The following is a 16,694-nucleotide window of genomic DNA, read 5'->3' on the forward strand; positions in this document are numbered from 1 at the left end:
ACTTCCAAGTCTTGTGAGATCCAATACACCCGGGTTGTGTAGAAACTCTGGTCTGGGCCTGAGTCTTTTCTGCAAACTGCACCCCCTGAAGTTCTATATTCCTGACCAGTCTCCTCTGAGTGGTCCTATGCTGATTGGGGGGCAGATCAGCTGTCCTTGCTGTGCCCCAGTGTTCCTCCCCATGGGCCCGTCTCCCCCACCATCCACACTCCAAACATTTCCCATGGGACGGGCTGTGTGCCAGTCCCTGGTGATGACTCACCAGCCTGTGAGTGGCTCTTTTTTTTCAGTTGTTGAGGCTTCCCTTTCCCATGTGGGTTCACGAGAACCCTGTTAGTGGTCTTGATGGTCTGGGGGCCACCAAGGCCCTCTTCTGCCCTGCAGCCTCCAAACAACTTCATGTGAAGGGCACAGCTGCAGATTTTGCCAGCTCCTGCTCTGTGCACTCAACAGCTCCAGGCTTGAAGCAGCCGGGGCTCGAAATGGTCAGAGCGGTCATGGCTTCTCCCGCCTTTGTGCACTCCATAGGTCTCTCCTCTTCCCGTGATCTGTAGCAGCCACATCTGTGTTGCTTTTTAAAAGTTATAAATTGGTTGATTTGTGGGAAAGAGTGATGCTGGGGACTGTCTATTTTACCATCTTGACCAGAAGCATGACAAATGCTATTTTAAATGTATTATTATCATTTTCAAAATAAAAAGCTTTATGAGCAAATAATTTTGGGAAATGACCTATATTATACCCTTCTTCTTGGATATTTACAATTTCCTTTAGTTATTAAAGGCTGTGAGATGTTAAATTTTCTGCAACCCAGTATTCCTGAAATTATGTAATCATGGTGCATTTTTTTCCTTCTCTCTTAAAATACCCATTAACTTCCATAGAAATAACCCCTATTGGGAAATTCCAATTTGGCTTATGTCAGCTTTGATCTAAATTATACATTGTGCATAAGTAATAAAGCAGTTTAAATACTTTATGCATAAAATGATCATAAGATGTGCAGGGGTATATTAGGTATCACATATATAATATACATATATAAAGTATATGTATATATGGGATATATACTTTACCACATTCTTAATATATTCAGAGAGAGAGAGAATCTGTGCTTTGTTCTATAAGCTTTAGAGATATAATGCGATTAATCTTTTCAACAATACTATGAGGTTGAAAATACCATTATGCTCATTTTATAGATGGGAACCTGAACCACAAAGTGGTTAAGTAACTTGCTCAGGGCACATAGCTGGTAAGTGCTGGAGACATGCATGGACGTCTTTAGAAGGGAATACAACAAAAATGTAAAGATTATACTTATCTCTGAGTAGAAGTACGATAGGTGGTGTTGTTTGCTTTGGTGTTTTTTCTAAAATTTACAATTTGTCTAGGACAGGGGTCCACAAACTTCTGTAAAGGGCCAGACAGAAAATATTTTAGGCATTATGGGCTAGACAGCCCCTGTCACAGCTACTCAACTCTGCCGTAGACAATACATAAAGGAATGGGCATGGCTGTATTCTATTACAACTTTATTTGTGGACACTGGAATTCACATTTGATCTATTTTTCACATGGTATGAAATCTTCTTTTTCTTTTGTCTTTTTTTCCCTATTTAAAAATGTAAAAATCATTCTTAGGTTATGAGCCCTACAAAGACAACAGACAGGGAGAATTTGGCCTGAGGGTCATAGAATGACAAGCATTATGCTTAGCATAAAATTATTCTAGAATGTTCCTCTAATGTAATTAAGCAGATCCCAATGGGAAGAAGCAGTTCCTTCATCAGTACTTGGCTGTGTGAGCACAGGTCTGGTTATCAGCCAGCCTCCAGGTGAGCTGGAGGGCATGTGTGGGATGTTAGTTTTGCCCTTGGAGCCTGGGAAGACAGTGGGTGACCAGAGTCCTGTTCATCCTGAAAGAAGAACATCAAGCTCAATTTTGGCCCCGCTATGTGCAGATCAGAGCCATTTCTGAAGATGTCCCTTCTGGTTCTGCTTTTCCTGGGATTGGCAGAAGCCTGTGTTCCTCGTGAAGGTAATGCTTTCACCTGCTCCTGGTCTCCCCTACAATTTCTCCTTACAATGGTGAGGATCCCATGAGCTGAATTCAGATAGGGCCTCCTGAAGTCTAACCAGACTCCTTGCTTCAGGTTTAGGCATTCTCAATTCCCTTGGTGGAGACAGTGAGGTGGATGAGTCCTGGGTCCGGTAGCCCCTGCCCTTGGACATAGATTGTGTCTACATCCTGGCTTTTATCAATGACTCTTTGTGACTTTGCGGGGACAGACATTGCTTCTATTAGCTTTGCTGTCCTCATCGGGGTGATGAAGGTTAGAATCCCCAGTTCATAGGACTGTTGCGTGTCACTGATGAGGTTATATTTTTGTAGTGCCTGGGAGTTAACATTATTATAGTTGGAGACTTGTAGTGAGACTCCAGACCTTTGCAACGTAAAGACACCAAAGAATATATTAGGAAGAGGACTTAAGTCCTGTCACAAAGCTGAGTTCCTACTTTCTTATTCTATCCACAAATGTTTATTCAGTTCCTGGTTTGTTACACATGCTTAATGCTGGGAATACACTATGAAAAAGACGGACATAGTCCTCTCTTCATGAACTCCCATGCTAAGCAAATAAACACATTCTAGTGCGGGGATTCAGAGAAGGCCTCTCTGGAAAAGTGACATTTGAGGAAAGACCTCTACAAGGAGTTGGAGCTAAAGAATTAGGGGAGACTGTCCCAGGCAGAGAAAACTGCATGTGCAAATTCCTGGGGCAGAAGGCACTGAGTCCCTTCAAGAATCTGAAAGAAGCCAGTATGTCAGAAGCATGGTGGACAAAGGGAAGAGCATGGTGGGTGGGGATTGTTACAAGTAAGGATGGAAACGAGGCAGAAACTAGGACGTGCAAAGTCTTGTGGGTCATATATAGGATTTTGGATGTTACCCTAAAGGCAAAAAGAGGCTGTTTAAGGATTTTTAGCAAGGGAGTATCATATTTAGGGGTTACGCATGTGTGTGTGTGTTTATATACATATATGTGTGTGTGTATGTATGTGTATATATATTTGCAACTGGGTGATTGAAGCTGCCCTTAACTGGGATAAGAAAGGTCTGTAGAGCAACAGATTTTTTATTCTTATTATTTATTTATTTATTTATTTATTTATTTATTTGTTTGTTTATTTATTTATTTGTGGCTGGTTGGTACAAGCAACAGATTTCTTAAAACTTTATTTTGAAATCCTCTTAGACTACCAAAAAGGCACAAAAATAGAGTTCCTGAATATTCTTCACCCAGTTTCCCCTGTTGTTAACATCGTATCTAACCTCAGCATAATGATCAAAACCAACAGCTCACACTAACACAAAGCTATGAACAAAATTACAGACCTCGATCAAATTTTACTAATTTTTGCTCTAATGGAAAAAGTATTCTATTTGAGGATTCAATCCAGGATCCCATGTTGCATTTTGTTATCGTGTCTCCCTTAGTCTTGTGATTCATTCTTAGAATGTGTGATTGAAGTTCGTCAGTCTTTCCTGGTCTTTCATGACCTTGAAACATTTGAAGAGCTCTGGTCACTTATTCTGCAGAATGTCTCTCAATGTGGCTTTGTCTGAACTTTTCTTGTGATCAGATTGAGGTCATGCGTTTGGGGCAGAAATACTACGGAAGTGGTGTTATGCCCTTATTGGCAAATTATATCAGAGATCACATGATGTTGATGCCTTTTGTTACTGTGATGTTAACTCTGATTACTTGGTGAAGGTGGTATCTGCCAGATTTTTCCACTGTTAAGTTACTATTTTCTCTCTTGTAATTAATAAATATGCTGAGGGAATTCCTTTGCAACTATGCAAACATCCTGTTTCTCCTTCCATGTGTGCCCACTAATTTTAGCAACCATCTGTGGATCTTGCCTGCAGAAATGATTACTATCGCTTTTCTCCAATGGCGATTTTCTATTTCCCTTATTCCTTCTACATGTATTAACTGGAATTCCTCTGTAAAGGAAAGGTGATCCTTCTCCCCCATTTATTTATTTGAGTATTTATTTATATCAGTGTGAACTTATGGATATTTATTTCGTTAAAAGAGTCTCGTCCTCCTCCTCCTCCTCCTCCTCCTTCTTCTTCCTCTTTTGGGGGTTGGCCAGCAAGGGGATCTGAACCCTTGACCTTGGTGTTATCAGCACCAAACTCTAACCAAGTGAGGTAACCAGCCTGCCTAAATGATTATTTTTGATGGGTGGAAAGGTGATGACCACAAGTTCTATTTCAGACATGATAAGTCTGAAGTGCCATAAGATGTTGCAGACATCCATAGGTTGCAAGTTCCATGAGAACAGGGCTTGGAATTTCCTGTTTACTCCTATACCCACATCTCTCTTCCCATTCAGCATTGCAAATGCCTACAGAGCAGGAACTGAGTCTGATTTATCTGTGTCTCTAGCACCAAGCACAGGCCAGTGCCCAGACTATGTATCAAACGAATGTTGGTTGCATAGATGGTGGATGGATGGATGGACGGTGGGTGGGTGAGTGGGTGGATGGATGAGTGGGTGGATGGATGAGTGGATACATGAGTGGATGAACAAATGGATGAACCCAAATACTTTACTGATACAAAAAGTGAGTGTCCAGGGATACGTCCGGCTTTGGTCTTCTTGGTTATTGCAGTTATCTGAATCTAATGCTGAATTCTTTCTCTGCTACCTCCTCCCTGACCTGATGGTGATCTGGATGGCTGATGCTTTTGCTTCCAGTTGCAATTGAAGAAAAAAGTAAGAACTGTTAAAACCCCAAGTTTGTGTTCCCATAGCTAGCTCTTCTCAGATTCCTTTGGATCTTGAGAACTCTCTGGGAATTCTGGGGAAGGGAGGGACTTGGATCTTGTACACAGACTTTGCCTTGGGGGTCAGTACATAATTAGTAAAAGTAAGCTGCTGCCATCTTTGTCTTATATCACAACTAAAAGAGCTCCCCTCCTTTTGTCTGGAGAAGAGAGGCACAGTAGGAGAAAGGAGAGATCTTATCGGGGAAGAAAGAAGGCAGGGAGATCTCCACTAGAATGACACCTTGACCCACACTCACCGTTGCTGGCAATTTGCAAACTTTATGGTCTCAAGGACTCTGAACACTCTTAAAAATTATTGAGAACCCCAAAGAGTTTTGGTGTTTTTTTAAATATGGGTTATGTCTTTTTATATTTACCTTATTATAAATTGAATGATTTTTAACTTAAAAATATTTATTTATACAAATGGCCAATAAACACACAAAAAGATGTTCAACATCATTAACCATCAGGAAAATGCAAATCAAAACCACAATGAGATACCTCTTCAGACTTACTAAGACAGTTATATTCAAAAAGATAGATGGTAAGTGTTGACCAGGAGATGTGCAGAAATTTGAACCCTCATATACAGTTGGTGGGAATGTACAATGGCACAATGGCTTTGGAAAACAGTCTGGCAGCTTCTCAAAATGTTGAACATTGAGTTATCCAGCAATTCTTCTCCTAGGTATATGCCCAAGGGAAAGAAAGGCATAAGTCCTCACAAACACTTGTATGCAAATGTTTGCAGCAGCTTGTAAGAGCCAAAAAGTGGACATAACTCAACTGTCCATCAGTTGATTAATGGATAAACAAAATGTGATCTATGCTTATGGTGAAATATTATAAAGCCATACAAATAAAGTACTGATACATGCTACAACATGAATGAATCTCAAAAACAATACGCTAAGTGAAAGATGCCAGTCATAAAAGACCAGATACATCTGATTACATGATATCATATAAAACGTCCAGAATAGGCAAATCCATAGAGACAGAATATACGTTAGTGGTTGCCGGGGGCTGGGGAGTGGGAGAATTGTGGGATGATGACTAAGGTATGTAGGGTTTTTTGGGGGGTGATGAAATGCTCTAAAATTTATGTAGTGGTAGTTGCACACGTCTGAATATTCTAAAAACCACTGATATTGGTGAATTGTATGGTGTGTAAATTTTACCTCAATAAAGTTATTATTAAAATGTTACTTCATAAAAAATAAATAAATAAATAACTTCATAAAAATAGGTATAATAAACACACAACACACTAATATAAATAAAATATTTTAATAAAATGACTATTTTTTTCAAACCAAAAAATTTGGTGAGAAAAGAGGTATTATTTTACATTTTTGAAATCTCTCCAATGTCTGGCTTAATATAAAACAGTGGATTCTTATTTCTGCTTCTGCATTCAATCTGTTGTGATGTGTTATTTCAGTTGAAACAAATGAAATTCAATCACACAGATAGTGAGCTGAAAAGGAAGAGGTCACGCAGGCCCCCTGTTTTAGTCAGTGTTCTCCAGAGAGAGACAGGACAGATAAATACATGATAAGGGATTTATTAGGTTCACTCAGTTATGGAGGCTGCAAACTGGAGACCCAGGGAAACTGGTAGCATGGCTCAGTCCAAGCTCAAAGGCCTCAGGTATGTCTTTTATTTATTTATTTATTTGGCAGCTGGCCTATAAGGGGATCTGAATCCTTGACCTTGGTATTATAAGGTGGCGCTCTAACCAACTGAGCTAACTGGCCAGCCCTAGGTTTAAAAGTCTCCAAATCAAGGCAGCCAGTGGTGTAATTCTCAGTCGAAGGCCACAAAGGCCCAAGAGCCAGGGATGCAGGGCGGGGGCGGTGTTGCTTGTGCAAGTCCTAGAGTCTCAAAGGCCAGAGAACCTTGAGTTCTGATATCCAAAGGCAGGAAAACAAGGGCATCCCAGGTACAGAAAAACAAGGGCATCCCAGGTCCAGAAAAGAGCAAGAACTCTCCCTTCCTTCACCTCTTTGTTCGCTCCAGACCTCAGCCAACTGGATGGTGCCTGTCCACACTGCGGGCAGATCTTCACCACGCAGTCCACTGACTCGCACACCGGACTTCTCCAGAAACACCCTTACAGAGACACGTGGGACAGCTCAGTTATTCTAATCACATGCCAAACCACCTGGGCTTCCCTTTCAGCAGAACAGGAACTGGCTGTGTGCCTACTAAAGCGCTGAAAATCATCAATGCAATGATTAAGAATAAATAACGCTTTACCAGCTATGTGGGTGTCCCTTAATTCAGTCAGGTTGCTCAACCATCACACCTCCTGAAATGTCTCAGGGACCCCCCAGTGGCCCTTGAATAATACTTTGAGAATTGCTGCTCCATATTATAGGAGGGGAAAGGATGTCTCTCTTTCCCACCCCTACTAGACTGCAAGACTGTAAGTGCCTAGAGGGCAGGGGCTGTCTTTTACTCATCTGTTTATTCCTATAGCCTAGGAAAAGTCCCAGCGCTCAGTGGGACTGTATAATGGGAAAGGGCTTTGTAAAATGGAAAGCACTGTGCATATAAGTTAACGTTGTTATTTCAGATTGAAAGGAGAGGAAGGTAACCAATATAATTTAAGCATCTAGCACGTCCTGAGAACTTAAAATACGTCATGCAATTTAATTTTCAAAATAGTAAATGTTCCATATGGGTCTGAGGTGGCCAAAGCTCTGAATCCTCATACAGGACCACCCATCATCAGGATCACTTGGGAAGCTTTTAAAATATTTAATCCCCACACTAGACCTAGCGAGTCAAAATGCCCTCAGGTAACGCTTTGGGTTCTTTATACCTAAAAAACTAGCTTATGCTAGCTCCTTTCTGTCTTCAAAAACTGAAATTCTAAATCTAAATAAATGCAAACATCTCATGAGTCACAATTTATTTTTATTTTTATGTAAAAACTTATGCTGCTTTAATTAAATGAATTTTTGAAGTACTCTCATAAATTATTAGTATATTATTTAAATTACTAATTTAAATACCATTTGTAGTCACATTTAATAATATTTAAATTAATAATTAGATATTTGATTTCAAGCATTATGTTATTTTAACTTAAAATATTTTATTTCTATTTAAAATAAGATTTCCATGGTTTAGAATTCAAAAAGTTCTCAAGGTTATACTGGAAATACTTTCTTACCAAGCTATTTACCCAGTTCTTCTCCCTAAAGCAATCCAATATTACTTGTTCCTTATGGATCCTTCCAGAGAGAGTTTATGCAAGTAGAAACGAGTATGTATTTATATATTCAAAATCTTCATTTCTATTTTTACACAAAAGACAACATAGTATTCACACTGTTCTGCATCATACACCTTACTTTTTTCATCTAGCAATACATCCTGAAGGTCACTTCATGTCAGTCCATACAGAGCATTCTTAATATTTTACTTATTTTTAGCTGCGTAATATTTCTTGTGTGAATGTCCATAACTGATGGGCACTCAGTTTGTTCCAATAGTTTGCCATTTTAAACAATGCTTCAAAAAAAATCTTATATGAAATCAGACATGTGAGCAATATCTATTTACCTATAGGATTACATATATGTATACATGTGTATGATTATGTCTCTCTCTATATATATCTACTTATGTAGGTACCTGTATAGATACATACGAGTGTATATCTAGATACACCTGGTGTCTCAGTCTGTTTTGTGCTGCTATAAAAAAATACCTGAGACTGAGTAATTTGTAATGACCTTAAATTTATTGGCTAACAATTCTGGAGGCTGGGAAGTCCAAGATCGAGTTGGCTGGCTTCTGTTGAAGACCTTCTTTCTGTGTTATCCCTTAGTGGAAGGGCAAAAAGAGAGAAAGAGAGAGATTCGAAGCCTCAAGCCCATTTACAATTGGCATTAATCCATTCATGAGGGTAGAGTCCTCATGACCTAAACGCTTGTCATTAGGCCCCCACCTCCCAACGCTGCTAACACTGTTGCATTCGGGATTAAGTTTCTAACGTATGGTTTTTGGGAAACACATTCAAAAATTGTATAGATAGATAAGTAGATATAGATATAATCATATATATCATTATATATAATGTATATATGAGGGTACTTCAAAAAGTTCATGGAAAAATAGAATTGAAAGATAGTATGAATCTTTTCATTAACTTTTTGAAGTGCTCTTGTATGCGCACACACACGTACAAGGGTACTTCAAAATTTTCATGAAAAAATAGAATTAAAAGATGATACAAATCCTTCCATGAACCATGAACTTCTTGAAGACTCCCCGTGTGTATGTGTGTGTCTCTGTCTGTCTAGATAAATAGATATATGTCTGCAAGATTAATTTCTACGACTGTAAGATTTAAAAAGTTTTCCCAACACTGTTGATAATGCAGTGTTATCACTGTACTAATCTTTGTCAGATTATATGTGATATACTACATAAAAACAGTCTCTCATTAAAATCCCTCCCTGTATAACAATAGGCAAATGTAGGTTCTATGAGGAATAAAAAGTGTGAGTGAAAATTAACTCAGATGGATCATGTTAATATTAATCTGACTCTCTTCCTTGCTTTTATTTTCCATGTTCATTCACTGACTCCCGGTTGCGTTGCTTCTCCCAGTAAACTGTAAGTCATATCTCCTTCTCCCTACATAAGTGGGGAGCCCTTCAACCCAGAGAAGGAAGGGAGTGAAAGGAAGAGGCAAAACTGCTGACTGTCACATTCAACCCCGGGCAGCTTCAGAGAGATGCTCTCAATTCAAACATAGCCTCTTAGTCCAGAATCTGCAGTTCACTGGGGAAGAGGGGTGCACTGTATGGCCTTCATGGGGACCAACGAGCCTCTGTAATCATGTGTAAAACCGTGTGTGAGACAGAGAAAGAAAAAGAGAACTTGCATGATTTTCTGGGAATATAGAAATTGATCAGATTTTCAGTGGGATCAATGACCTAACACAAGTTAGGAACCTTTGCTCTAGAACGTAAAGCTGGATTAGATCATGTGTATTCCTTGGTGGGTTTTAGACGGGAAAATATGGTGCAGGTTAGAAGAGCCTTCTTCCTTTTCAAGAATTAACCATCCTGGTCTCCGGTTGAGAAGTGAGATGGCCATTAGTTGCTAGGGAGACCGTCCTTCTGCTAACCTCCGGAAATTCAGGGCAGAGGGGAGGGTTTGGATGCCTCAGGCAACTTGTACCCCTGGGGTTTCTGATGTCTGGGATAAATGTTTCTCCAGAGGGGCCCAGTACCCTTGGAATGGGTACAGAGCCCAATTCTGATTCCCTACTCTATCTCAGGATATATGGGGTGCAATGAGGTACAAAGGTTGTCTTAATTTATTTCATATTCTCCCTGAAATTTTATTGGCAAAATGATCTCCACTGGCCACCACTGGTTCTCTCCTTCCTACGCGTGCATGCCGACAGTACTGAAAGGTGAGTTTCTCATTTCGTCTCTTTCCCTCTTGGTTCTGATTACAAACTTTGTCCTACAGGGATAATTTCTCCAGTGGATGGAGAAAAGCAACTTTTCTTCTCCTGGCTGTCCACAGCTCAGCTTCTAATCTAGGAACTAGAAAAATTGAGCACTGGAACATCTCCTTTGATAAAAAATGAAATACTACCTCCCTCGTTCCATGACTCCTCCCCGCCAAAAAAGCCAGTTGCCCAGAAATTGAGCACTTTTTGTTGGTCCAAGCTTCAGGACGGTCCATATATGATTAAAGGAAAGCCATTAGGTTAGAGAGCTAAATGTAGTCTACCTGAGATCTAATATTTGGCCAAACACCTTTATTTCCATCTCTGCTTTGATGATCAGGTAGAAAAAATCACCATCATCATTATTTAATAATTGTTATAAATGGCAATCAGGAACAAGCTCAATGGAATGAGACTATGGCTTTGTAATTGAGTTTGTTTAAGTTTTGGAGGCAGGAGACTAAGCCAGGAAGTGAGATGATGACCTGTAGAGAAGGCACAAAGCTCAGCATCAGGTTTCTTTATATTCAGGGCCCAATTCTGCCCTTTCCTAGCTTGCCAATCTTGGAGAAGACATTTCACCTCTCTGTGCCTACTTCACAAGGCTAAATGCAGTAACAGGTGTAAAACATTTTCAGCTCAACCCAAGATATCCAGGGTTCAGCAGCTCTTCCTGATTCTATGCCCCTCCCCCCACTACACACACACACACACACACACACACACACACACACACACACACACATCTACGTGAATGTGATTATTATCATCATTATTTTTTTTTAATTACCACTTGGCTCATATTACTATTTCTAACATTTACTGAATACTACCTTGGACCAGGAACTAGGCGAAGTACTCAATATGCAATATCTTTCTTCATCACCACCACAGCTCCAAAAGGCAGTTAATATTTCCATTTTGTAGAGTCACAAAGAGTTCATTGATCAGCCCAAGACCACCTCATTAGTAAAATATATAGCATTGCTATCAAACATTCAACCCCCACTCCAATATTCCTGACAACATTAGGCATGGACTACCAGATGATTTTAAGTGATATGGAGGATATGTTTTGTGAGTTACATAAACACAGCACTTTCCATTAACAAAGTAAGATTCCTCAGTATGCAGAAAGCCTTATCTCAATTAACATTCCCATTTTGTGGATGTGGAAATAGAGATATATAGAGGAAGTCGGAAAGATCTGAGTTTGAATTCTTGCTCTTTCACTCACCAGCTGCACAGGAATTTGCAAATGAGGTCTTGGAGTTTCACCTATCCTCCTCAGCAGCAAATGACAATACTCTGATCTCAGAAGGCTGGTGTAAAGCAAAAAGAAGTAGAGAGCTTGGCATGTCTTTCTAGAGTAAATGAAGAATAATCTTTTCTTCTTTTGCTAGTATGACTGAAGAACAGTCCACGACTGCCTTTCCAACCCCTTCTCTAGCTCTTTTAAGCTCTCTGCTGCATCAAATGCAACGGGGCTCTCAATAATCTCGAAGGGTTCTGAGTCTTAGTTCCTAACTGCTCACCACCCCCAGTTGTGGACTGTACTTGACAACCTGTTCCCAGACTCCAGAAACTGATCTTGCTTTTTGGTTTTCTAAATATGGCTTCATCTCTGTGACCCCTCCGGGCCAACACTCTGTGGCACAACTGCAACCTTGGTCACCACACCAACTTTCCTTCTGGATGGGCTGCTATCAGGGATCTTAGGTAAATACCTTTCAATGTTCACGATGCCTTTACACTGTAAACTTTGGTGGGAAACTTGGACTAAGAATGAGCACCTGGTATGTGCTTGGACTTGTGCTTGTGTGGTGGAAACCAGAAGGTGGATCTTATATGCTTACTGTTTAGAAACTCAGATTCTGGTGGGGAATAGATATAAGTAAACAGAAATTAGATTAGAGACAAGTGATGCCTGCTATGGTGGAGCTAGGAAAAGGGGTTGGTGGATGTATTAGTCGGGTTCTCCAGAGAGACAGAATCAATAGGATATGTTATAATCATATGAGAGAGATTTATTAGGGGAATTAGCTCATGTGATTGTGAAGAAAAGTCGCACAATAGGCTGTCTATAAACTGGATGCTGGTAACATGGCTCAGTCCAAGTCCAAAGGCCTTAAAACCAGGGAAGCTGATGGTGTCCTTGGTGTAAGTCCTGGAACCCAAAAACTGAAGAGTCTCGAGCTCCGATGTCCACGGACAGGAGAGAAGAGTGTATCCCAGCTCCAGTGGATTGAGAGATTCACTTTTTTCCTCTGTCTTTTGTTCTCTCCGGACCCCCAGCGGATTGGACGGTTCCCACCCACATTGAGGGTGGGTCTTTCCCACCCAGACCACTCAGACTTTCATACTAATCTCTGCTGGAAACACCCTCATGAACACACTTAAAAAGATAGATTTACCAGGTTTCTCAGCATTCCTTCATCTAACCACGTTTACACCTAGACTCAACCAATTAACCTTCACAGTGGGCATATGGAGGAAACTGTAAATCATGCCTGAGTCATTATAGCCACACTTCCCAAAGAAGAGTTTGTTAAATCTGTTGAACTGGGAAAATCTATCAATTAAGAATATTTCTTTCTATTGTGTGTGCACATCATTTGTATGCCTTCTTCCTCAGGTCTGATGAACAGATTGTCACCAGATGGTAAGTGTTGGGATTATATCCTTTGGTACTGGTCTTTCTTTTCTCTTGTCTACAAGGTAATGCAGACTTACTGAGTCATTTATGCTTTTATTTAGAGTCTAAAACATCTCAGAAATTATCCAGCCTATTCTTTTGTTTATTTGAGTCTGATGTAATGAAAATCTTTATTGCTATATGTGGTTACAGCTAGAATTTTACCTAATAATTATTAAGCTGTGGATTTCTTAAGTTTTAAAAATAGTGTATGCATATGGGAAAACATTAAGGAAACATAAAATAAAAGTCAAAATCATCCTTTTATCCCATCCCCAGTTCTACTGTCTAGAAGCAAGCACCATTACTAGTCTCTTGTGTATTCTCACAAAAAATGCTTAAGCGTGAATGCATATTCTTAACTTTTCCAGTTAAAAATATTAAAGTATTATGTGTTTCAGCAGTATGAGCTTTACCCGTTCGTTCGTTCGTTCCTTCCTTCCTTCCTTCCTTCCTTCCTTTTTTAAGATGATCAGTAAGGGGATCCTAACCCTTGACTTGGTGTTATCAGCACCGCACTCTCCCAAGCGAGCCACGGGCTGGCTTCCTCTTTCTTTCAAATACCTGAATAGTACTTTATTCATACTCTTATAATTTAATGAGTCTCCAGTTCATGATATTTAGTTTTTTTCCTAATATATGTTGATTTCAATTTTGTTTTGATTTGTTTTCACGCCATTACAAACAATGCTACAATGAACATCCTTATACAATCATTGCTCTTCTCAGTTTTGCAAATACATATCTATTAAGTTTCTAAAAGGAAAATGGCTAGGTCAAAGGGAAAATGGCTAGGTCAAAGGGCATCCTCACTTTAAATATGGACAGAAGCTTAATAAATTTACACTCCTATAAGCAGCCTGTGAGAATGCCTATTTCCCCACATGTTTGGTAACATGGGACATTATCTAACTTTTTAATTTTTGATAATGTGGTGGTCAAAAAATTTGGCCCATATGTTTTCACAGACAGACTAAACCCCAATAGGAGTTTTTGCTACACTCATGTACTGCCAGTACTCTCATTTTTATTTTTCTTTAAATGGACTCACAGTTTTTTCCTTAAATAGGTAAACTTGAAAAGGAAAGTTTACATCATCTGAGTAAGTGGAAAATCAGTATCACTTGTCATGAGAAGACAATCGTGAGGACTAATATAATGAAAACAAAGCATTATCAAATTATAGCTAGATATCACTTTCTATTGAGACTTTTCATCAGAAGGCTCATCTCTCTCTTTGGTAGAAAGGAAAATAAGCAAGTGTTAGTGAGGTGTTAAAGACAAGTTGGCACCATTCTGAGACTTTCTCTCCAGTTGAAAAAAAAAAATTGGAAAGGGAAAACTTTTCTCAGCACATGGTACCCAAGGAGTTAAAGGTGAATCCGTGTTCAGCTGAGATATTATTGACATCACGAAGGGTTCGTATCTCACTGCTAGAGATGCCTGCAGAGTGAATGCCAGAACAGATGGACACGGAGTTTCAATCCAGCTCCATTAATTATCGGCATGTGTGACCAAGGACGAGTCTGTAAAGCAGGGTCAGTAGCACACGTTACACAGTGTGGTTATGAGATTATGATTAAATGAATGAAAAACTCAGGTATTAGAGAGTTGGTTAAAATTGGTTCAACTTCCCCCACCCTCACCATTGCATGGATTCTGGAGTCTGAAACCCTCCCTGTGGTCTCCGCTACTTCTAAGGTAACAGCTCCTCAGCTCTCTCCACCTGGAGTGCATAAACAACTGTGTGCTCTGTTTTCCCATCAACCTGAAGTAGAACTCTCTTTCACTGGTTTCTACAAAAAAATCAGTCTGTACCTAAAACTAGTGATCTTTGATGAAGATTAGAGTGTCAGAAACAGTCACGACTTTGAGTAGGTGGTTTTCCCCCCATTTTACCAACTCTTCTCACCTCTCTTTTCCTTTTCTTCTCTCCTTTCCTCCCTCCCACATCACCTGTGAAGCCCCAAATCCTTTTTCTTAGAACAAGCTGAATAATTCAGCTCTTCTTGACTCCTATGCCCAGATAAGCCACCTAACCCATGAATATCAGCCCTCTGTGTACCAGGACCTCCCTCCTTAGAAGGCAGCTGGACTTTATGAAAAGCAAACTATTCTAATTCCACATGTGAAGTGCCTGTCATGAAGCCAAAGTTCGATCTAATAGAGTCATAATCGGGTATAATAACAGCTTGGAGTTGAGGGTGGATGAGGTGGGAGTCATAGGTTCATGGGACTGAGATCATCTGACTCAGTACACGGATGGTGAAACTGGGGCCCAGAAAGATGCAGATCAGAGGAAAAGTGGCAGCTGATAAGAAAGTCGATGGGGAGAGATTGAACTAGGGGCATAAAGAATAAGTATGATTTGTAACAATGTATTTGCAAGTAATATTGATTGGATCAACATAGGTCAATGTTGAACCCCCAAAATATGTATAATCAATTATGATTCAATAAAATTTTTTTAAGTCATTAAGTACCTTAAAAGAGCGAATGAATTTTCAATTGTTCACTTGCATTGTTTATTTTAATCCTCATAACTCCCCTAAGAGGGGTAGAAGCCATTATAACATAGAGAGTGACAAACCTGTCTTTGTTTGCCCAGGACATTTCCAGTTTCAGCATTCTGGGGGCTCCTTTAGTCCCAGGCAAACCAGGATGATTGGTTTCCCTATTATGATTTCACTTTTATGATGAGGAGGCCGAAACACAAAGGGGTGAAGTAAGCTGCCAAAGGTCACAAAGCTAGTTAAATGAAAGAGCCAGGATTTGAACACAGGTCCAAATTGTATCGTGATGCTCCACTGTTCTTAGGATAAAGTCTGAGGTCTTTAAGATTACCTACGTGGTTCTGCATCATCTAGCTTCTGATATACTCTTGGGCTCTATGCTGTGCCCTGGTCATCAACTCTTGTGCCCCTGTTGTGGGCCTCTTTCAATCCCTCAGAAGTTCCAGACTCCTTCCCATCCAGGACCACGCCTACAGTGTTCCCTCTGTCTGGGATGCTTTTCTCCCTCCCCTTCCAAATTTCTTCACCAGGATAACCCCTACTCATCTTTCAGTTCTCCGGCACAACAGCACTTCCACCAAGAGGCCTTCCTTGGTTCCCCCTCAAGGTCAGCAACCATCACCCCCTTACAGGTTTCCACTATGCCCTGTAGGTCTGCCCATCACATTCATCCCACCTATACCCCAATTAATGTCTTTGTTGCCTGCTTCTTTGACTAGACTGTAAGGTCCCTGGGCATATGGATCTTGCCCACTTTACTTTCCGTTGTGTCCTCCACACCTTGCTTAATATCTAGCACATAATAGTTGCTCCGTATTTGTTAGGAGAAAGAGCGACTGTGTAATTGAGTCTGTCTTCACCTGGAAAGCGAGTGCATTGCATTGCCTCATCTCCGGTAGAATTTCCACCCCCCACTCTGACTGGTCAGGGATGCTTATTTGGTGGTGTCTAGGGCCTGATTCTTAATGCCTATTTCTCTCTATACTCTGCACCTCTGTTGGAAACTGGCTGCCTGCACTCTCGCCTCCAGATAAGACAGAAGAAGAAAGTAAGTACTGTGACAGTTTGTGTCCCTGAAATTAGATTCTTATAACCTCCTCTGAACTTTGACACTCCTTTTTAAAAAAATTCTGGGGAGAGTTGGTTCAGGT

At 40.2% G+C, this 16,694-nt stretch overlaps 1 protein-coding gene across 1 annotated transcript in view; it reads left to right on the forward strand.

The window, feature by feature from the left end:
- The first annotated feature begins 1,956 nt into the window (after nucleotides 1–1,956).
- The window catches only part of EDDM13 (epididymal protein 13), a 32,605-nt gene continuing 17,867 nt past the window's right edge, over nucleotides 1,957–16,694 (forward strand). Inside the window, exons 1-2 of the mRNA XM_063089929.1 lie at nucleotides 1,957–2,041; nucleotides 4,777–4,794. Of these exons, the coding sequence (XP_062945999.1) occupies nucleotides 1,957–2,041; nucleotides 4,777–4,794 (103 nt within the window). The remainder of the gene's footprint in view (nucleotides 2,042–4,776; nucleotides 4,795–16,694) is intronic.

The sequence above is a fragment of the Cynocephalus volans genome, chromosome 3, assembly GCF_027409185.1.
Source record: "Cynocephalus volans isolate mCynVol1 chromosome 3, mCynVol1.pri, whole genome shotgun sequence".
In the NCBI taxonomy this organism is placed as follows: Eukaryota; Metazoa; Chordata; class Mammalia; order Dermoptera; family Cynocephalidae; genus Cynocephalus; species Cynocephalus volans.